At 41.4% G+C, this 23,071-nt stretch overlaps 1 protein-coding gene across 1 annotated transcript in view; it reads right to left on the bottom strand.

Moving 5' to 3' along the window:
- Positions 1-23,071, bottom strand: part of ESRRG (estrogen related receptor gamma) — a gene marked incomplete at its 5' end in the record, with an annotated part of 169,249 nt that overhangs the window by 32,450 nt on the left and 113,728 nt on the right. Inside the window, 2 exons of the mRNA XM_081114534.1 lie at positions 14,910-15,071; positions 18,933-19,043. Of these exons, the coding sequence (XP_080970660.1) occupies positions 14,910-15,071; positions 18,933-19,043 (273 nt within the window). The remainder of the gene's footprint in view (positions 1-14,909; positions 15,072-18,932; positions 19,044-23,071) is intronic.

Raw genomic sequence — 23,071 nt, 5'->3', positions numbered from 1 at the left:
ATTCAGATACTACCTCAAATATTATCATAGTGGGTGTTTGGAAGATAACCCATCACCCACTCTCAGCCCATATAAAATTTATTCAACCATACCAATATGCTATGATCAGATTCAAATTAAATAATAAATAATTCTATTCTAAGTGTATAAAATTACCTTGGAAGTTTGAGTTCAAGTTTCATGGCAAACACAGAGATGTTAAAACCTAAACCCTCACTGAGTGTCAATGGGTTGGAGAACTGACCAGGTGAATTAAAATCCCTAAATTATTCACAAGATAATTTTAACCAAATGTTCTATGCCCCGACCCACCAAAGACATGATTTTCAAAGATCAGTATTTACATAGCAAGTATTCTCAGAGATGCTTCATAAATATAACATTGCCTGTATTTGGGTTATTTTATCCTTCTGTTACCTAGACACTTCACTCTGTGGCAAATACTGATATTTGCAACCACGTGGATGGACCTTGGGAATATTATGCTAATTGAAATAAGTTGGAAAAAATTGAAATAGGTTGGAAAAATCTAAGGACCATATATTTCACTCCTATGTGGGATATGAAACTGAAACTTGTGGACACAAACAGCAGTGTGGTAGTTGTCCGAGGGATGGGGGTTGGGGGGTGAAGAGGGCATAACATATGGTGATGGGTGAAGATCTCCTAACACCTGAAACTTATTTATATATATAAAAGGCTAATATGCAAAGTGTCCCCTTGGTAGTTCAACTGGGAGACTGGGAGTTCGATTGCTCACTATGACATGTGCTGACCACCAGGAGGCGGCGCAGAACAAAGGAAGGCCCCAGGCCCTGATCGCCCGGATCTCCAGCCAGGCCTAGGGACCCTACCAGTGCACAAATTTCGTGCACCAGGTCCCTAGTATGATCATATCAACCAATGTCACCCCATCCTGTCCTCTCATCTCCACTGAGCAAATTTTTAGCAAGTTTGGGCTGTCCGCCATGTTGGCCAACCTTCAGTCTTGGGCAGGGATTTCTCTCCACAGTTTCTCCCAGCATAAAATAGCAGGATGCTGAGCCAGACCTACAGATACCAATCCCTCAGGAAGGGCTCTGATCGGACATATCCAGATAGTACATTCAAGATGAACTAAGATGGGCCTATTGCTTCTAATCTGTGGTATACTATGTTTTTAAAATATACCACAGTCTGACCTGCATGGCTCAGTGGTTGAGCATTGAGCTATGAACCAGGAGATCACAGTTCAATTCCCAGTAAGGGCACATGCCCAGGTTGCGGGCTGGATCCCCAGGTGTGGGGCATGCAGGAGGCAGCCCATCAATGATTCCCTCTCATCACTGATGTTTCTATATCTCTCTCCCTTTCCCTTCCTCTCTGAAATCAATAAAAATATAAACAAACAAACAAAACCACAAAAATAGAGTGACACAAAGTTTCCTCTAGGCATGTTTCTCAATAAGCAAGCAGATTTAAAACACATTGTAAACTCTATCAAAAAAGCCCTTTGCATCAGAATAACAGCCACCTAAAGAAATGGGAAAAGCCTTGAGTAATTATGCCATGTTCTTCCATAAGGTTAACGGGAGCACCACGCACAGGTGAAGCGACCTTCTGGGTGGGTTCCATTTTCAGGTAGACAAGGCTGTGTTAGCGACACCCCGCCACGTGGCCCCGCCACGACACAGAAAATCACAGAGATGAGCGGGGTTGGATCTGTTCTGCCCGAATGTGCTGACCACATCAGGAGGAGGCAGAGCTTCCACGAGCCCCCAGCTGCTCCTTCTCCCTGTCTCCCTCCACAGCCCAGGCCACCATGTGCCCGGCCACAAACATGCTGACTGGCCAGGGGCCCCGGCGCTTCAGGTCATTAATCCTCGCCTAATGTAGGTTAAGCAGGTGTGAAGCCTCCTTCCAGGGAGAGCGGGGAGCTGCTCTGGGGAGACCCCCCTGGAGTTCTGGTATTTAATTGGGCTCAGATGACTCTACAATTGGGTAGCTGTGCCTCCAACCCTGACGAGTTCCCCACTTGCTTCATCTAAACCCAGGAGAAGGAGTTGGTCCTCTCTCCTCCTTGATCTTATTTTATTTTTTAATATTTTTATTGATTTCAGAGAGAGAGGAAGAGAGAGGTAGAGAAAAATAGAAACATCACTGATAAGAGAGAATCATTGATCGCCTGCCTCCTCCTTGATTTTAGAATAGAAACAATTTACAGTTAGGATTTAATGCCATTTCCTTGGCAAGGAAAATGTAATTCCCTTATTAGGAGCAAAGTGGTGTGATTAGCAGAGACTGGTAAAATTTCGGGATTAACTAGGTTGAATTGACTAGAATTACCAAGGGGTGGTATTTATCAATTATGCTTTTCTCTTTCACTAGGAGTACAATGTACTAGTATTTTTAATTCATAAAATGATAATGCTGAACTGCACCAAAAGAGATTCAAGTGTAAAATGAAAGCTGAATAGTGTCTCTACTTGGGAGTTTTGTGTACTTTGTTCATCATTCCTGACTCATGCTGGAGGAAAAAAATACTAATAATCTGGTAAAAATAAAAATAAATAAAAAATAAATAAAAAAATAAAAGTTCTTGATTGCTTCAGAGAGAAAAATATCATAATGGATTCTCCCCATCCCCGACTCCCCAGGGGAAAAAGAGAGACATTTCTTCATTTTTTTATTTTTAAATGTTTTTATTGATTTCATAGAGGAAGGGAGAGGGAGAGAGAGAAACATCAATAATGAGAGAGAATCATGGATCGGCTGCCTCCTGCACACCCCCTACTGGAGATCGAGCTCCCAACTGGAACATGTGCCCTGACTGGGAATCGAACCGTGATCTTCTGGTTCATAGATCAATACTCAACCATTGAGCCACACCAGCCAGGTGAGAAAATGTTCTTCTTAAGAGAAATATCAAGGTATTATAAACAAACAGGGGTATTATATCTGTTTATTATATAGCACACACTTCTTAGAAAGTTTGTTCAGTTAAAGTGATTTTGTCAGGTTAAATAGAATTTTCTAATGGGATTCCTCTAATAAATATCCATTTAGGACGACTGAAAATCGGTCTGAACTGGGGAGGAAGGAGGCTGGCTTTAGGGAAACCGCATGCCTGTGGTCATTCCTAGGACTGTGTTAAGATATCACCTGCTTGGTAAAATCTACTGACATGCACAGCCTGGCTGGCCTTGGACATGGATTTGTTGAAATTAAAGGAAAGGGAATAACAACACACATAGTTAAAGGGCGGGCAGTGGCTGGACTCTGGTGGATCCCAGCGCTGGTTTCACAGGAAAATTCATACTGAGCAGGAACGAGGTCAGTGAACAGCAGTCCCCGCTGTAGGTCCCTCCTCCCCGCCTCCTTCCTGCACTCTGACCACCTCTCAGCAGAGGCGACGAGACAGGCTGCTGATCTCAATGTGAGAAAATACCTCACAGCTCCCATCCCTCCCCAGGTGCCCTCAGAGTTCCGTCCCGCTCTCTCCCCTCTTGGCTTCCTCCTCACCAGCACCGTCTCTTTTCACACGTCAAAGCCACACGTTGTACAATGGTGACTTACACACTGAACCTTGGTCCAACAAGGAAGTAGGCTGACTTAGTCACAAAAAAAAAAAAAGGGCTGGGCCACAGTTGCTCAATGGTTAGTGTTGACCTACGAACCAGGAAGTCATGGTTCAATTCCTGGTCAGGGCACATGCCCAGGTTGCAGGGTTGATCCCCAGTAGGGGGCGTGCAGGAGGCAGCCAATCAATGATTCTCATCATTGATGTTTCTATCTCTCTTCCTCTCCCTTTCTCTCTCAAATCAATAAACATATATTTAAAAAAAAGAAAAACATGGCCAAGGATGACATTCTTGGGGAGGGGGGAGCATACCGAAGAGCCAATTTACATGGCTTTTCTCTACTCAAGTTTGTGATCCCAAATTAATTCAGATGCTCATTGTAGTGAAAAGCTCCATTCTTTCCAACACACACACACACACACACACACACACACACACACACACGCACGCACAGGCACACACGCTCCTACTCATGCCCTTCCGAGTTCACCATTCTCTTATATGTGGGATGACTTGAATATTTATTTTCCCGAGTAATTAGGTTACTTCCCAGTTTTCGGGAACTAAATTTGATATGTACGATCCTGTGTTACGCGGCTATTTTTATCTACAAAGATATAATGGATTGTACCAGAAATTCTGAGTTCAGCTGAGTAATACTTACACCCTCTTTCAGAAAGAAAACTCAGCAGTTACCGTTTTATTTTTGAAGAAATCACTTCCCTCTGTGTGTTTAAAGAGTGCTTTTAAATTGCTCTGGGTTCCACGGAAAACTGCTTCTGTGATGCCTGAAGTCTCCAGCTGCCACACAATTTATATCTCTTTCCTCTGCTCTTTGCTTTTCAGCCATTTTCCCTGAATGTCAAAGTCAATTTAGTGCGTTTCACTTTGCTGAATAAATCAGAGGCGAAATCCTTGCTAAAAGTGAAAATTTGATTTGCTAAAAGGAGCTTAGGGCAACTATTAATCAATATATCCAGAGTGTCAAAGCCAAGGCCGGGATAGACATGCATTCATTTGGAGATTGGCTGAGGCAGATAAAGGGGGACACCAGGGGGAGGGGAGGGGGGAGTGGCACCCGCCAGCAGAGGGGAGGTGGGGTTAGAGTTGAAGAGAGGGTCAGCGAGGAGCCAAGTGAGAAACAAAACATGTTCCCATCACACAGTGCTCATCCCCCTCCGATTCTTTTTGAGGTGGAGACAATTTTTTAATTAAGCATTTCTGGATTATTCTAATCATACCAACTTTTCTTATAACAATCCTCTCACAAGACGCAACAGCCTTTCTCTCTTTAACTCATCAAGCAGCCTTGAGGAGAACTGAACAGAATTCCAGAGCAGAAAGGCATGAACCAGGCCAGGTCTACAGGAAGCCAACATTTTGATAATCCTGAGGTGGGCTGCAGGCTAAGGCAGGCTGCTGAGAGATCATGATATAGAGTAAACGGAATGACTCACCTTATCATGCAAAACAGCTGAGCAATGACCAAGATCTTGTTGGAAATGATAACCTTTTAAGACATGGTACATAGAAATCTACAACACTTGGGAATGGAACATTTTCAAAAGTCCTGGGTCATCTTTCTCTGTATAACTTGCCTCAAAAGGTATGATTTTTGATATTTACAAAAGGCAGTTCCAACCCCATCATTTGGTTAAAAATGTCAATGGCTCCCCATTGCCTTGAGTATAAAATGTGATTTCCTTAGCATGATGGGGCCTTTGCCTAGGTCTCTGGCTCAGTACACCCTTCACCCCCTGCTGTTCCTTGCATGGGTCCATGTGACACTGTGTGACACAGCCTCATCCCTGGGGTACAGCTGTCTATTCATCTTCCTGAATCACCCACTACACTGCCAGGGTCTTACAGGCACAACCTGTATCCATGGGAGCACCCTTCATGCACAGTGCCTGGCAGCTCACTAGATCCCTATGCTGAAAACGAAGGAAGGAAGGAAGGAAGGAGAGAGGGAGGGAGAGAGGGAGGGAGGGAGGGAGGGAGGGAGGGAGGGAGGGACTGAGAGAGTAAGGAAGGAAGAAAAGGAGGGAGGAAGACAAGCAGGGAGGGAGAGAGGGAGGGAGGAGGAGAGCACAGGGAGGGAGGAACTGACTCAAGGTTAAGTGGCAAGTGGCGGGGCTAACGTTTTGATATCTGGTTGGGTGCAAGTCACTCAATGCACTTCTGTTCCAGTTTACCTGTACCTGTCAATCAAATGCAATGCCCAGTGAATCTGCACAGAGTCCGGGAAACCGTCCAATCTCAGCCACTCCTCACTGAAGGACGTTTCCCAGCCCTCCGATGAGCAGCAAGACAGTGATTGCCTCGTTCCAGTCCAATCTGTGGTCGGGGTGTCTAGGGTGCACTATCCATCCAGCACCTTGATTTTTACTGATTTGAAGATGTGTCCTACACTCTCTTTGTTCATTCATCTTCCTTGCCTTTGATCTATTTTGTAAGCGTGAGAGCACTATCATAGACAACATGTAAAGATAGGGCAATGTTTCATCCGGGTAGACTTATAATGGAAGGCAGGTCAGTAGTGTGGTACAAATGGCATGTGGGGGAAGTGGGTGAGGAGATGGAAGGAAGGCATAATGCAGTTAACCATAGTCACTGAAGTGTTCTGTGGGTATGAGTAACAGGATTAATAATGTGAGTCAAACTTCCTGACTCTCAAGTTGACTCATCTATCCAGTGGGGATAATAAGAATAAAACCTACCCACAGAATACCTACAGGATTATTGTGGACTAGAGGCCCGGTACACGCAATTGGTGCATAGGTAGGGGCCCTAGGCCTGGCCCGCAATCAGGGCCATTTGGTGCTTCCGGCTGCCAGCCAAAGCCTTCCTTCGTTCCGCGCCGCCCCCTGGTGGTCAGCGTACCTCATAGGGGGACACTTTGCATATTAGCCTTTTGTATATATAGATACCAACTAAAAGTTTGAAAGTGCTTCATAAACCAGTAAGTGCATGTACATGTATTTATGAAGACATAGATGCATGATCACATCACATGTATCTGTTATATTTCCTATAGTACCAAATGTAGTGTAGACACATGGCAGACACATACTTAAATTGTATCCATGATTGCTATGGTATCATGCTTCCTCTTCGATCAGAGGTATACAAAGGCATGGCTATGTGTGGATGGCAGAAGTAACGCTGGAATAGAGGTCACAGGGCGCAGGTAATTTAGCATGGCCACAGAACGGTGACTTAGGTCACACAAACAATGACACTGAGAGGTAAAGACAGATCTCTGTGAGCATCTGTAAGAACATTTGGGTGCCTCTTGAAGCCAGGTCTGTGTCTAAGAAATCTGGAAATTTGTTTGTTGTTGAAACTTGTCAATACTTTTTTTTTTTTTGAAATTTCTGGCAAGGTTAGCTGTAGAAAATGAAGGCGTCCTTAGGAGATGTTTCTGATTACTTGTTTCCACAGAATATTCCCCAACATAGTAGTATCTATGTCCATATCACAGTTATAGCTTCAGAAACTGATAAGCATTCGTTATTTTCGGTTTGGCCATGAGGATGGGCTAAATTCTTTAGGACAGAATGATGGCAATATCCATACCAGCTCCTCCTGGTTAATAAGCTCACCCCCTTTCTATTACAACAAGTATTTATTCTGAAGGTTTTTTGAAATGGCTTTTATGAACACTAGCTTTTTGGATCACTTGGTTTTAACTGCAACAAAATGACAACCTTTGTGAAGCATCTTAGAGACCAAAATGAACATTCAATATTTTATGTTTAGAACATGCTTGGTAACTTGCAAATAATTATACTTACGTGCATTTCCCCATTTGATTTTTATAATATAAGTCATGGCTACAGCCATTAATAATTTCCAAGTAATTACTCAACTAGGGCAACTCAGGTTTTCTGATTGTACTTGCAGAATCCTTCTACCCTTACAAACCACAGCTCCAGGTACAAAGTATACAACCACCAGATACACTAAATAGAACCTCCAACTATTTGGTAGTGGAATATACTTATAATGTAAGTAGTATTAAGTGCCAGGGCTTTGGTCTTAAATGTATATTTTCTCCACGTTTCTAAAAGTTTTCACAGTTCTGAAACCATTCAGTTACATGCACAAAAGGAAAATTAATCCTGATTAAAGAAGCTGTAATCGCTTAAATTCTTCCATAGCAAAACGGAAATTACAACTACGTGTAAATTTAGTTGAGATGGGGTGGACGGTGGGAGCTCAGAGGCAAGGAAGAGTGTGTTCTGGGCATTTTTTTCAATCCACTAATCAATAAAAACCTATCAAATGCCAATGATACAATCAGAAATAGACTATTAGGTGCTATTTATATATAATTCTCTTAGTCAACAGTGCCCTGTTTTCTACACTTCAAACCATAATCACATACTTACACACATGGAAACATGTTTTGTGTTACAAGTGGACTTTTAACCTTAAGATAATTATTTCCACTACCCTTTCTTGTACTTTTTACACATTCTAATCACTTAATGGTGCTACCAGTTTAAGATAAGTAATGGGGCCCTGCCAGCATGGCTCAGTGGTTGAGCATAGACCTATGAACCAAGAGGACATGGTCCAATTCCCAGTCAGGGCACATGCCCGGGTTGTGGGCTCGATCCTCAGTGGAGGGCGTGCAGGAGGCAGCTGATCAATTAATCTCTCTCATCATTGATGTTTCTCTCTCTCCCTCTCCCTTCCTCTCTAAAATCAGTTATTTTTTTCTTAAAGATAAGTAATGGGAATTTTTTTAAAAACTCTTCTGCAACAATGGTTGGAGGATGACATAATCTTAAAAATTGGCCTCTACATAAAATGCTCCAGAACAATAAATGTATCTTTAAGCAGCGTTATTAGCAACAAATGTTTCAAATTATTCTCCCACAAATGTATACCCTTATGGAGAAGTAGTTTACTCATGTTCTTGGAAGATTTCTGTCATTCCTAGAGAAGTCTGAATATTTCTGTTGAGAAATTTTAAAAGCCAATGAATGAGCGATTTTTTCCACTAAGGTTTTCACAAAATATGTTTCAGAATAAATGGAAAATACTGGCTCTTATACTTTAGATTTCTGTTTATAATGTGAATAACTATGAAAAGACTGTTTTATCTCATTATTTTCCTGGTGTGATTTTCTTTTAGAGCTTAGTATTTCCTGCTTTCATTTTGTCTGAAGCAAAATTATAGGTGTTGTTTTTTTCTTTTTCTGTTTGCTGTCATTACAATAGACACGACTTAAAAGATGTGACTAAAGGGCCCCAAACTTAACCAGAGTGTCCCTTCTTTAGCTGGTAATCATTTCATTTGTCATGTTCAACATAAACAAGCTGAGAAACGTGCCCTATTTGAAAAAGAACAAAACCGTCCAAAATGCATTCATTCACTTAACTGTTCAAATACCTCCCTATGCTGCTAAAAACTGTCAGGCGAGATCCATGAATGTATTTAAGCCACTTAGATAGGTCAGCTCATACGGGCTGTGCTCTCTTAAGGGCCACCTGACTCAGGACCCGCTGCCTCATGTAACAAAGGTACAGAAAATAGTAATATTTTAATCAACGGCAGAGCACAGTCACAGATCTGACTTGCAGGGCCGATAATCGTCTTATCACACCCCGAGAAACCTAGCTCTGATATCTACAAGCCTCCATTACTCCGCGGCCCATTCTCAAACAGGCCGACAATGGCAGGAGAATGAAGTGGAGTGCGCCAGCCTCCGTATCTACATAAAGGAGATTAGGGGCGACAGCGTTCCCTTTTACAGCTCAATCATATTGTGTTAGCACGCGCTTATCCGAGCGCGGCCGGAATTGAAAGAGAAATAAAAAAGAGGCAGGCAGATAGGAACCAGAAAAGCGAGGCGTGAGCAATTTCTAAGGATATAAAAGGATGCTAATGGCAGGGCCCTGTCATTCTTAAGAAGGGCTATTAGGACACCATCATCTGTTCATGTGCCCTGATGCTCCTCTGGCGAAAGTCAAGCGTTTTCTAAAGCCCTTGTGATCTCCCTCTCTCTCTCTCCCTCTTGTATTTTTTTTCCTTTAGATAAAGTATGGTCATGTTTCATAACACACTCTTCCATTTATGTGATTTATTTAAGTTAGTAAGACAACTAATTCTATTTACTGATTTAAAAAAGAAAAGGCCTACTCTGTATGTATTTTTCAGTGAGTTTCTGTTTTGAATTCTCCACTTTTTTCATGTAGCAAAAGCAAACAGGCAAAAGAGTACATTCTCAGTTGTGCAGGAAGATGGCTGAACTTCACTTGGATGTTAACCTTGATCTTTAAAAAGTGTGTGTGTGTCACCCTGGCTGGTGTGGCTCAGTTGGTTGAGCATCGCCCCGTGCACCCAAAGGTCTCCAGTTCGATTCCCACTAGCACATGCCCAGGTTACTGGTTTGATCCCTGGTTGGGGTGTATATGGGAGGCAACTGATCAATTTTTTTCTCTCACATCCATGTTTCTCTCTCTCTCTCTCTCTCTCTCTCTCTCTCTCTCTCTCTCTCTCTCTCTTTCTCTCTCTCTCTCCCTTCCCTTGCTCTCTCTCTCTCTCAAATCAATAAAAATACATTTTAAAGTATGTGTGTTTCTCTGTGTGTCATATTGCACAAACTAAGAACAGGATAGGATATAGAGAGAAAAGGCTTAAATTTTATTATATTAGAAAAGAGGGGTTCGCTAGTGTTATAAAAAAGAGTCCTTTCCTTTCTTTTTAAATTATATTTTTATTGATTTCAGAAAGGAAGAGGGAGCGAGAGAGAAACATCAATGAGGAGAGAGAATCACGGACTGGCAGAGCCTGCAATTGGAACTGAACCCGGGACCGACCCTTCAGTCCGCAGGGTGATTGACGTTCTAAGCTCTGAGCCAAACCAGCGAGGGCTAAGAGTTCTTAATTTAAGACCAAGACTGGTGAGATCTCAGTTCTGATTTGGCTTAAATTCTGGCTCTGACCCAGTTATCAGGTCTGGGTCATGTTATCGAGAACTCCATTCTACTTTCACCAAGGCAGAAATGCCACTTTAATCTTCATATTCTCTTTGTCTTTGCACCCCTAGCCCACACTGCCATGGCTGCTGTGCCCAGCATCCCTGAACCCAAGGTATACCAGCACTCCAAGAGCAGAGCATCCTTCTGCCCCAACCCTGCATGGCACAAAGCCAGCCAAAGAAAGACAAGTATCACATGATCTCATTCTCACGTAGTATCGAATGAACAAAATAAATTGATGGACAAAACTGATCCAGACACATAAAACCAGGGGTCCTCAAACTTTTTAAACAGGGGGCCAGTTCACTGTCCCTCAGACCGTTGGAGGGCTGGACTATAGTTTAAAAAAAAAAAACTATGAACAAATTCCTATGCACACTGCACATATCTTATTTTGAAGTAAAAAAACAAAACAGGAACAAATACAATATTTGCATTTGCATGTGGCCCGCGGGCCGTAGTTTGAGGACCCCTGCATAAAACCATGGAACAGACTGAGGAATCTCAGAGGGAAGGCGGAGATGTGGGTGGGTGGGGAGAGATTAACCAGGGAATTTATATGCATATACGCATAACCTATGGACAAAGACAATAGTGTGGTGAAGGCCTGGGGGAAAGGGTGCAGGGTAGAGGGTGTCAACGGGAAAAAGGGACATCTGTAATACTTTCAACAATAAAATATATCTAAAAATATATACCAGGTATATATTTTAAAAAGAGAGTTTCAGTTGATTCTTATTTTGCTAATCTCTTTCTGAAAAACCAAGATACTCCTTAAAATCATTTATTTTTTTAATATATTTTTATTAATTTCAGAGAGGAAGGGAGAGGGAGAGATAGAAACATCAATGATGAGAGAGAATCATTGATCGGCTGCCTCCTGCACACCCTACCCTCTATGAGAGATCCAGCCCAAAACCCAGGCATGTGCCCTGATCTGGAATCAAACTGTGACCTCCTGGTTCATAGGCTGATGTTCAACCACTGAGCCACACGTGCTGGGCTCCTTGCAATCATTTAAGGCACCCTCAGGGTGTCACAAAAACCCGAGCTGTGAGTCACCACTCCACAGTGACTGGCTCTGGCGTTTACTACAGAGAGAGAATAATGTCAGTGCTCACTAATGCTAAGCCCCCATTTAAGACTGAACACATAATCGTATAGTAATTGCTTCCACCACTGCAATTGCTGTTACTCATAGTTATTTCAAGTTACTGTCTTCCCAAAAGTCACCAGAGCCCCTCTATGGGGACAAGTTCCTGTGTAAGCTGACATTTCTACTTCGATGCATGACTGGTCCCACAATTCATCGCTGACTTTTTCTTACCAGGGAACATCAGAAGGAGATGTTGAGTTTTATGGGGCCCTATCATGGAATGTCTGTACCACACCCAAATACTGGTTTAACACCTCCCTGACACCAGGGAGAATTGGGGAGAGTTCTCTGAAACATAGTGGTTTGGAATCATGGTGACATAGCCTTTCGTGAGAATAACAGTATCATCATTATTATTTTGAAACTAGAGGCCTGGTGCATGAAATTCATGCACTTTGACGGGGGAGGGGGGCCCCTTAGCCCAGCCTGCTTCCTCTCACAGTCCGGGACCCCTTGAGGGATGTCCGCCTACTGGGAATCGGGCCTACGCCAGCAGTCAGACATCCTTCTTGCAGTCTGGGGCTCTCGCAGTCCGGGATCCTTTGCTCCTTACCACCTGCTTGCAGTGGAGGCAGGAGAGGCTCCCGCCACCACTGATGCACTCGCCAGCCATGGGCCTGGCTTCTGGCTGAGCGGTACTTCCCCTGTGGGAGCACACCAGGGGGCAGCATCTGCATTGAGCGCCTGTCTCTTAGTGGTCAGTGTGCATCATAGTAACTGGCCATTCTGCTGTTCGATCAATTTGCATATTAGGGTTTTATTATATTGGATAGTTCTTTCAACCAGGACACCAAAATATCCTAATTCAACTCCAGGAAGCAATGCTAAATGTATGCTTTGAAGGCACAGGGTACATTTGTGGACTGCGTACGTGTTTTCCCCTCTGTCTGCCCCAGATCTCTCTATCTGTGAATTAAGGGTGATAATAACCAATTCCTGGGATGGAACAATGGTTCTCAGTTGGAGACAGCTCAACTTTGCTCCCCAGAGGACATGCGGCAATGACAGTTTCAACATGCGAGTATATATGTGTATGTAGAAAATGATAGAATATATAAATATAAATGGCTAGATAGATAGATAATCTAAAAAAGTATCTAGGGAAACTTCAACAAATGTCTTTTTTTGTTTTGTTTTGTTTTTTTTAAAAATATATTTTATTGATTTTTTTACAGAGAGGAAGGGAGAGGGATAGAGTTAGAAACATCGATGAGAGATAAACATTGATCAGCTGCCTCCTGCACACTCCCTACTGGGGATGTGCCCATAACCAAGGTATATGCCCTTGACTAGAATCGAAGCTGAGACCCCTGAGTCCGCAGGCTGATGCTCTATCCAATGAGCCAAACCGGTTAGGGCCAAATGTGAGACTTATATCTTTTGGCTCTAAAACCCTTCCTAACACTTTCCTTCTGGGTAAGTTTATATTGATCATTCAAGCATAATCTGACTTGACTGGCGCCACAGACTTGACTGGCCACTGCCACTATTCCCAAATGTCTTAACACAATACGTGCGTGCGCACGTGTGTGTGTGTGTGTGTATAATATTTTTTGCTTTTCCTAAAAGTCATATAGATGTGATGACAACCCCAATGCAATGCCACCTATCCATATGATCCAATTCTTACGCTTTTTGTATGCGCAGCGACCCCTGTGTAGGTATCGTCTGAAGAACACACTCCAGCTCACCTATTTAACTAGTTTTGACTTAATTTGGGGTGCTTTATTAGCAAACAGTGTAAGACAGAGTAGCCGGTATAATACAGAGTGATGTTTAAATTAGTTTACAATTTGCTTGGCCTCATCGAGAACAGCCCCGAACAAAGCCATTCAGAAACGTCAGCTGTGTCGCTAACCACTGTAACAAATTGTCGCCTGAGCACTGCACACCTAATGACTTCAAATTAGCTTCCCTGCGATACTGCCTGACAGTTCGTTACGACTGTTAGCAACATAGCTGGCGTATCATGACCAATAAATTGGTTTCAGTGTGGGCTGGGAAAGGGACTTCCATCAATTTGATTAAAGAAATTACTGTAGCATTCAAAGCATAAAGACAAACTAGTTTAAGGAGACAGAAATAAGTTAACTGTAACCAGAAAAGCCCGGCTCACCATTCAAAAACTTCCTTATAAGCGATTTGAAGATCAACACTCAAGCAAACAAAAAATAGTAATTCTAGATGACTAGAATTCTCAGAATCTGTGGTTAGGCATACGTTTGATATGACAGGATGGGTCAAGAAAGAAAAGGAAAAGGCTATTTTAAAAGACTGCTTTGAAGTTACCATAGGAGAAAATTCCAGATGTCAATGTAACATTTCTTTTCATTAATTTCTGTATAAATTCAAGGTGGACATCTCATTGTAAACCAAAGCAAAGCTTGTGAATATGAATAGTATGTGAATAAACAGTATAAATAGCCACCATGAACAACAAAATGAGTTATTCTTAAAAAGAAGGAAACAAATTTACATTAGACTACTGGTGACAAAAATACCTTTTACCATGAAAATAAAAGCAGAAGCATTTCTTTAGAAGAAAGCTCAGAACTTTAAAAGGAATAAAGAACTGTGTTGTTGTTTTTTAAATTATATTGTCTTTATCTTACATTGGCAATAGTACCTCCATATAGGAAAACATAATTAACAAGAGTTCAAGTTGGTACAGATAGAAAAAGGTTTAGGGTTCTATGAAGATCAGCAAAGCTCTAAATTAAATATAATAAAAAAAAAAAAAACAACACAAAGGAAAATGTTAAAAAACAATCCCAAAGAGAAAATTTAGAATTTGCCCAAATGTGCATATACCACCTAGAGCAGCGGTTCTCAACCTGTGGGTCGCGACCCCTTCGGGGGTCGAACGACCTTTTCACAGGGGTCGCCTAAGACCATCGGAAAACACATATATAATTACATATTGTTTTTGTGATTAACCACTATGCTTTAATTATGTTCAATTTGTAACAATGAAAATACATCCTGCATATCAGATATTTACATTACGATTCATAACAGTAGCAAAATTACAGTTATGAAGTAGCAACGAAAATAATTTTATGGTTGGGGGTCCCCACAACATGAGGAACTATATTAAAGGGTCGCGGCATTAGGAAGGTTGAGAACCACTGACCTAGAGAATGAACTACAATGTTTTTCTTTTCTTTTTTAAAAAAATTTGTTTTCAGAGAAGGTACCTGGAATATGCTTGGCCCATCCAATGATCACCACCAGCTCTCGGTCGGCCAAGTCGCACAGCGTGGTGAGGGCTTTGATGTCACTGTCGGGGACGGTGGGGTCAGGCATGGCATAGATCTTCTCCGGTTCGGCCACCAACAAATGGGACACAATCTTGTTATCTGCAGGATCAGACCAGAGCACTGCGAGATCACTAGTAGCATCATCCCTCTTTTACAAACCTCAGAGCACGTTGGGTTTTGAGCAGGAAATCAAATCACCTACAAGAAACCCAGTGTATTCTGCTTAGAGTTCCCTATAGGCACATTAACAAGCTTCCAGGAACACACAGAGCGAGACAGAGCAGCTGCAGTCCCAACAGGTGCGCTCCTGTCTTGTCTTCTCCTTTGCTCTACCTGCCTTGGTGGGACTGCAGCCTCTCTCCTGGAATGAAAACATTTGTAGCAAACTGATAAAAGATAGATGCCCTTTGGGTTCACGCATTGAGTCTTAAGTGGGATTTGGGGAAGCAGATTAAGTCACAGACAACAACTTTAAGATAAAAAACGCACAGTCAGCCCTAACTGGTTTGGCTCAGTGGATATAGTGTCAGCCTGTGTACTTAAGGGTCCTGGGTTCGATTCTGGTCAAGGGCATGTACCTTGGTTGCGGGCACATCCCCGGTAGGGAGTGTGCAGGAGGCAGTTGATCGATGTTTATCTCTCATCGATGTTTCTAACTCTCTATCCCTCTCCCTTCCTCTCTGTAAAAAATCAGTAAAATATATTTAAAAGCAAACAAACAAACAAAAATGCACAGTCAAGCACTGAAATCTGGAATATAATGTGGAAGGCAAAGAACTACCAATGCCCATAGTCATCATGGGCATGAAAGTCCTTAATTGTCTTAATTCCTTTAAAGTAGAGCAATGGTCAGAGTCCTCCTGGTTGGGTGAATTAGGGACTCAATAACTCTATCTTTGTGGGATACACTAAATAGGAACTTTTTTTCCTTCCCCATATCCTTGCATACTAGCCAATCTCCTCAATACAGACAATATCAGTTTCCAGAAAAATAGTTCTATTTAAATGGTACAATGTGTTCTCCGTGGAGTGTCTAATTCTTCAATCCTCTATTTTCATCTGTTGTCTGTAGTTCATTTTCTGGTTCAGATTTATCTGTCTGAAAGTTATGATTTATGTTTTTAAAAACCTTCATAAAATAAACACTGGAGACGAATGAAAAGCATCACATCAAATGTGTTTTACTGCCCGGGGGCATGTGCGGGTTTATGGAGGGGGCTGTAAAGGCTCCCGGACGGAATGGTTTTTCTGCGTGGCCCCATTTTCCATGTCTGTGTGTAGCTTTAGATTTTTGTACTTTCTGCTAAGTGGGGAGATGGAAATGGGTAAGAATAAATATTCCCATGTTCTATGTACTATATGACTCTGGAAAAAAAAATGGGGCACTAAATGGGATTTTTGTGAGCAAAGCTAGTTTCCTCTCTGTTTACTATATCATTTTCCTTTCACTATAACTTTTTAACCCAAATTGAAAGACTTCCTATACATTTGAATTGAAAACATAACGTTCTTTGAATCGCCTTTAACATGATAACAAGATGCATCCAAACTATAAAGCATTTTTCCTGACATATCTTAAAATGTTATTACAGCTCCCATAGGAATTACATATATTGCCAATCATCAACAGAAAACCATTCATTGGCAGTAATATTCAATTATCATGAAACTGCAGATTTAGGAGAAAATATCCCAAAATGCCACGGTTTCTGGTAAACATTAAAGTTAAATAGAGATTCTTTTTTTTCTTTCTTTTTTTTTTTTTTTACTTTGTAGGATCCGCAGAGAATGGCACTGGCTTCCCGTGTGTGCTTAAGAAACAACACCCTGTAGTTTTAATCTCACTTAGAAAAGCCTCCACTTCCCTCGCTCTGACAACCAACAAAACCTTCAGCAACCACTGGGTTCCCAGACTAGAGAAAAATGCAGTGATAAAGGGCACAGACACGGACCCGAAGGAAACCCTGAAACTCCAGTTCTTATTTATTACAGGAAACATGCTGCCTGTTTCCGCCAAGCCAAGGGGCACTGGACTCGGGGTCAGAGAAATGGGGTGGAAGCTTGGAAACGCCCATCATTCCACAGACGGAATAGCCCGCAGCACTGCTTCTAGGTAAATCTTATTTAATGTTTCCCTAATTAGAATCAATAGAACCCAATTTCCACTCTGGGGCTTTTGCGCTCTCCAATCAGTCAGGTTCCAGAAATCTCCCCAGCCACTCTCCGCCGACGGCCCATGCACCGTCTCCTGACACTTATCCGACAGGATCTGAAAATTAAGTTTTATAAATGTTTGTTACCAAAACACACTAATTGGATGGACTCAGGAAAATTAGCACAGAGGCCTTGAGATAATGAGTAATGATTTATTAGGAACCCTCTTTATCTCAGACAAATGCAGCTCAGTGAAATTGCGGTAATCTCCTTAAAGGTACTTGACATGCCACTTCCCAGTTCCTCAGGTTTCCGCCCCAAACCATAGACATTCCTTTATCGTGGGCCGGTGTGCATTTTTCTCTCTGGAGAGGAACTTATCAATGGTTTTGGTCAATGTTTGCATAAAATGAATGAGAAATGGGCACTCTGTGTATTACCGAATCCAGGCAAACTAAACCTCTAATGAAATTAAGCATTAGTGTTTATTGCACTTTATTGTATTATCAGAAAGTTTTTTTTTTTATTATAATGTGCAAAATCTGCTTAATGCAGTCCGGGATTGTATTTGCAGAATGCCAAGGAGCTTATGCAGGCTGTGGAGAAGATGCCAGATTGGACAATTGAAGGTATAATCAACATAATGTTTTTTGGAAAGGCAAAAGGAAACTATGCCATATGTTCACTTAAGCTTTAATTTTATGTAAAACTGGTTGTTTTCCCTTTGACATCGTTGAAATGTCCTTTCGTTTACAGTTCAGGGTCTGTTTTATTTATTTAACCCATCCCCATATGCTCACTGTACGGTGCGCAGCAGCGACCCCTCCTGGAGAGTCTGAATTAGAAGCAGAAGCTTTTTTCTCTTCCCTTGAAAGCAGGTAACAAAATACCCGTGTCTTTTCTGGAACTGCTATCAATGTGAGTGCGTGCTGGGCGTGTCTCCTGAGACAAAGACAGCTGAATGCGAGCACCATCTCCACCAAGAGTCTTCTCAGTGCCTGATATGAACTCTTTGCATAAACCCCCTAAAATGCTAGGGCTGTTGCAGAGCAGCTGTGAACTGATTTTTCAGAAAATGGGATACAGTTATTGCCTCGATCTATATTCTAGCTCTTTTACTTAATGGCAAAGAGAATGGGGCTTGCATTTTAGCACCGTACCATCGCCCCTTCCAATGGCAACCTGGCATTAGGAAGCCACGGGCTCTTAAAAAACAATTCATGATGCCCATAAGGACACCTGAGACGGAACCATCAACCTATGCTTGTTATTAGCAGGGCCCATTCTTGTTTTAATCTATTGCTAGCTAGTGTGTTAACCTTCTCTAGCTCCAAATTAATGAGGCTCCTAATGTATTTTCATGGGGAGGTTGAGCAGTCAAACTCATTTAGTTAGCGACAACTACAAAAATCACTTTCTTGTGAAATCTGAAACTAACAGCTCCAATGAACTAATGATCACAGTATGATCCATTTGATGTACCTCTGAAAATAAAAGGAACCAGTAAATGTAAAATCCGCACTATATAAGCAATGCCTTAATGTGCTTCTGCTTCCACAAAATGACTAGGCGAATACAGGGCAGAGGGAGGAAAAACCATAGGAAAGAAAAAGATCATTAGGTGAGTGGCTGTTGCCTCTCACAGGCAATCCTTGGGATTGGAGCCATGGCCCCCCAACAATGACAAACCTCCTTGGAGTTGGTAGGGATGGGCATGCCAAAGTGATACAGGGAGCCAACAGGAGGGAGGAGAGGGGAGGGGGAGATTCTGAGTGCTGGGCAGCCAGACATGTCTGCTGTACTTACATGGCTTTTTGGCTGGCTGAACCAGCTGGGGGTTCAGGTAGGGGCTGTTCTCCGCATCTATTCTGCGCTTGTACTTCTGCCGGCCTCCACGTACTCTGTCAAGACGCACTCCTGTGGGCAAAGACAGTCACATGTTTAGCATGGAGGTAGATCTCTTCAAAAACCAATTCAATGCATAGACAGCATCACCCATGGGTGCTAGGCAAATGGAGAGGCAATGCAGAATGGTCAAGGGGTATGAGAGGGATGTAAAAATATTGGTGGCTACACCAAGATTGCTAGGGATTGGAATCCAAATCTTGGAGAGGATAATAAACCAGACAGACATTTTATGCAAGGCCATCAAAGTGACATGTACACATCAAAGAAAAGGCACGTTTCATGTGAATTAATATAAAGAAACTGTTTCTCAAATTAAAGACAATGGCCATTTGTATCCTCTATATCAGTTATCCCTGGAAGCTCTATATGTAGGATCAGGTAGACCAGTCGGCCAGCTACCCAACCCTGGGGTTACCAGAAGACACTGTAGAGTTGAATTGCATTGCAAGTACCTACATGCCATGCAGATGAGATCCAGGGATGGTCCCATATTAACATGTCTCAGAAGGAGAATGTTAGCTACATTTTGGGACACATCTGTATTTTCCTTCAAATGTGAGAAAGCTGGGAGTTGGTTTTGACTGAACCCAACAGGATGGAAAGAGGAGCTTTCTGAAAGGATCCAGACTAGGGTGTCAAAGAAGGGGTAAGTTCGCAGGGCAGAGCTGGAGGGAAAGTTAGGAAGCAGGCAAAAGTAGATGGGCTTTTGTAAAACCTTTTCCCAAAGAGTGATGGGTGGGGTCAAGATGCAGGGAGTTTTGCTGGCTGTGAGTTAAGAGATCAATAGCAAAAGCGAAAGGAAAGGGATGAAAAATAATGTTTTGTTTATATGAGGGAGTGGTGGGGAAGAGCTTGTCATTAACAACCTGGTTTCCAGTGGGACTGTAAAGTTTAGAACAGGACCTTATAAAACCATTGTCAAAACAAGGTTACTTGGGAGTAAGAATGAGGAGAGAGCCTCTTTTTTTTTGGTAGTAGATTGTATCTTAATTGATGAAACCGTGTAACATTCTCCATTAATAAATTCAACCAAGCAATGCATAACCCATATTTTGGCATTTTTCAAACTGTGTACAAAATAGATTTGGTTTAATAGCATCATCAGTTTTATTATTTTACTGAAGGGCATCTCAGAGCCTTTAATAAGCAAATAGCCTCTGCAGAACTCTCAGAGGGAGATATGGCCCAGACAGTGCTTTTGCAAACCAATCTAACTAAGGATCCAGTTTGGGGAATATTATTAATACTACGTGACATGTGAGTTGTGGGTTACCTGAGGTGCAGGAAACAGTTTGGGAAAGGCTAATATATCTCTAGGTGAATCCCCAAGGTCAGTATATATACACAAAAGGTAAGGATTATTAGTGATCCATAAAATAAAGAAACAAATTTTTTATATTGCCTTAATAATAAATACTAATTTAAGAGTTGATGTTCTTTTAGTGAAACACACAAACATACACTGGCTTCTCAACAAAGCCTGAAATGTCATATTGAAACATCAAAGCAGAATTTAACTCAAATCAGTAGACAACTTCAAGAGCAATGAAGCAGGTTTAGACAAATAAATATTTTTAAAAACAAAGAAATTGGGTGCACTAAGTATTCTCTGAAAATAATAGTGCATGCCACAAAAAGCTATATGCAATGGCACCATAAATTGTTCCTAAATAGTATATGAAGAGTATGTTTAAAAAATAAAGCATAATTTGCAAATCAGAATGGTTGAGTTTTTTTTTTTAATGACTCTTTCGTTAACTAGCTCTATAAACTTCAATGAGTTCCTTAACTTATTTCCTTTTCCACATATAAAATGGATGGAAAGACAATATCCTCTCCAAAGTTTTGCTGTGATGATCCAATGTTATATTAATATATTAATGCAATTGGATATTATACAAATGTAATACTAAAATATTTTATAAACCTTAAAATGCCAAGGAAAATAAAGTTGTCATTATCTCATAATTTTGTTGAAATATTGCTATATTATCTTATTTAAAGATATTTTACATCATGCTTATTTATTGAAAATCCATCCCCATGGAGTTTGGCAGTCTCAGTTCTGTATGCAAGCAGATTTGGGGTATGATAGAGTGGTAAGATAATTCAAAAAACACAAGCCAAATAATGATACTCTATGATGCCTAAGTGATTTATAGAATTATTTGCTATCCCATTCTATTTACTATTCACTCCTGTCACGAATAATATCATTTATGTATGTGATTACTTTACAATAGACAGAGAAACGAACCCAAATTCCATCAAAAAGAAGAATGTTTTCCCCGAGTTTGCTGTAAGCACACAATACGAATTTGAGAAGAGAACTGATAATTATCCAATTAACCTGGTACACGTAAAAGCCTCAAACTATTTTAGCAGAAACAAATAAACAAACAAAATAACAATATTTGCGATCAGGACCTGAGAAATCCAGATTTGCTCTAAACAAACACCAGTCTAATCCAAATATTTCCATGAAAGGGCAATTTCACATCTTTTCACATCTTTACAATCTTAAACACAAACAGCTTCTGTTTCGATGTCACTGGTAAGCCAGTTCGGAAAAAGTTTAAAAATAAGTTTTCTCTGAGGAAATACGATACCCACTGTATCCAATATTTGACAGGATTTGAAATTAATTAAAGCATCTGGATTTTCCATTCAGGTGGAGACTGCCCTTATCTATTTTGTTTTTTCTAAAAGATTTTAATAGTTGGCATTGCCTACAAGTAGAGCATTTCCTCCCACATTGCTGCCTCTCTCAAATACTGCGTGAGCCCACGTGGCCACAAGGGAATTGCAAATCTCACACACTGTCAGAATTTACAAAATTGGGAACGCAAGACTAGGGCAAGGAGGGAAAAAAAATATGCTGGGAGGCAAATAAACTCCAAGAGACGTAAAGCAGTTCAGCAGCAGGGCTTCTAAGTCAGCTAATTTTAAGTCTGCATTTTATGCCCTAATGCAAATTTTTATATGATATAGTCCAAAGTCAAAAGTATTGTTCGCATTTTTAACAGTGCAAAGTCTGAGGCATTTCATAGAACAGCAAAAGACCTTCCCTGCGGAGAATTACCCAGGATATCCTAGCCTACTTTCCCAAATTAAAAACATGCCTTAGATAATGTTCCCAAACAAAGGTTTGCTGTACACAGGAATTGCAAAGACAACTCCCTCCCCCTGAATACTTAAGATGCAAAGAGTCACATTAAAGTAAAAACACTTTTAAAAAAAGATAATGAAGTGAATGACTACTAAATCAAGAGTTTTATTAAATAAAAGTAATCAGGTCAGCCGGTATGGCTCAGTGGTTGAGCGTGGACCTATGAACCAGGAGGTCATGGTTCGATTCCCAGTTAGGGCACATGTCCAGGTTGCAGGCTCGATCCTCAGTAGGGGTGTGCAGTAGGCAGCCGATCAATGATTCTCTCTCATAATTAATGTTTCTATCTCTCTCCCTTCCTCTTTGATATCAATAAAAATATTTTTTTTTAAAAAAAAGAAACTTGAAATAACCACAGACAAAGTGTTTTGCAGGGGGCACACTGCTGCATGGGGGGTAAGAGCACTTCTTCAGAAGCACAGAGCCCTAATCCATGACACACAGGAGTACAAATTAGGTCATTGCAACAGGTGACATGTTTTAATTGAATGTCTTCTGTCTGTGATTCTGACAAAAGGTGAATGGAAATAAATGAGTCTGGCAAGACGGCCCTGAGCCTTACAATAGCCAATATCTCATTATTTTTAAACAGCTATCTATAAACTGATGCTGACAAGCCCTGAGCCTTTTATTTCTGCTCAAGATGAGGTAGCTGTGAAGGGGTGGTGGGTGGCGGGGAGAAAGAAAGAAAAAAGGGCACGCAGAACATTGCATTAAACATGCAATACCGACCACTATCGCTTCCCGATGTAATTAAAGGAAATCTCCCATTCGAAGGGCACTATTTCTTACTTTGTGTGATGTCAGAAAGAACGAGAGAAAGCATGCTTGGCCTGCCTTTGCTAAACACAGAGACTGCCTTTTTAAA

The sequence above is a fragment of the Myotis nattereri genome (assembly GCF_964212035.1).
Source record: "Myotis nattereri genome assembly, chromosome: 20".
NCBI lineage: Eukaryota > Metazoa > Chordata > Mammalia > Chiroptera > Vespertilionidae > Myotis > Myotis nattereri.
The sequence above is the reverse complement of the archived record's forward strand: the minus strand, read 5'-3'. Positions and strand labels throughout refer to the sequence as shown.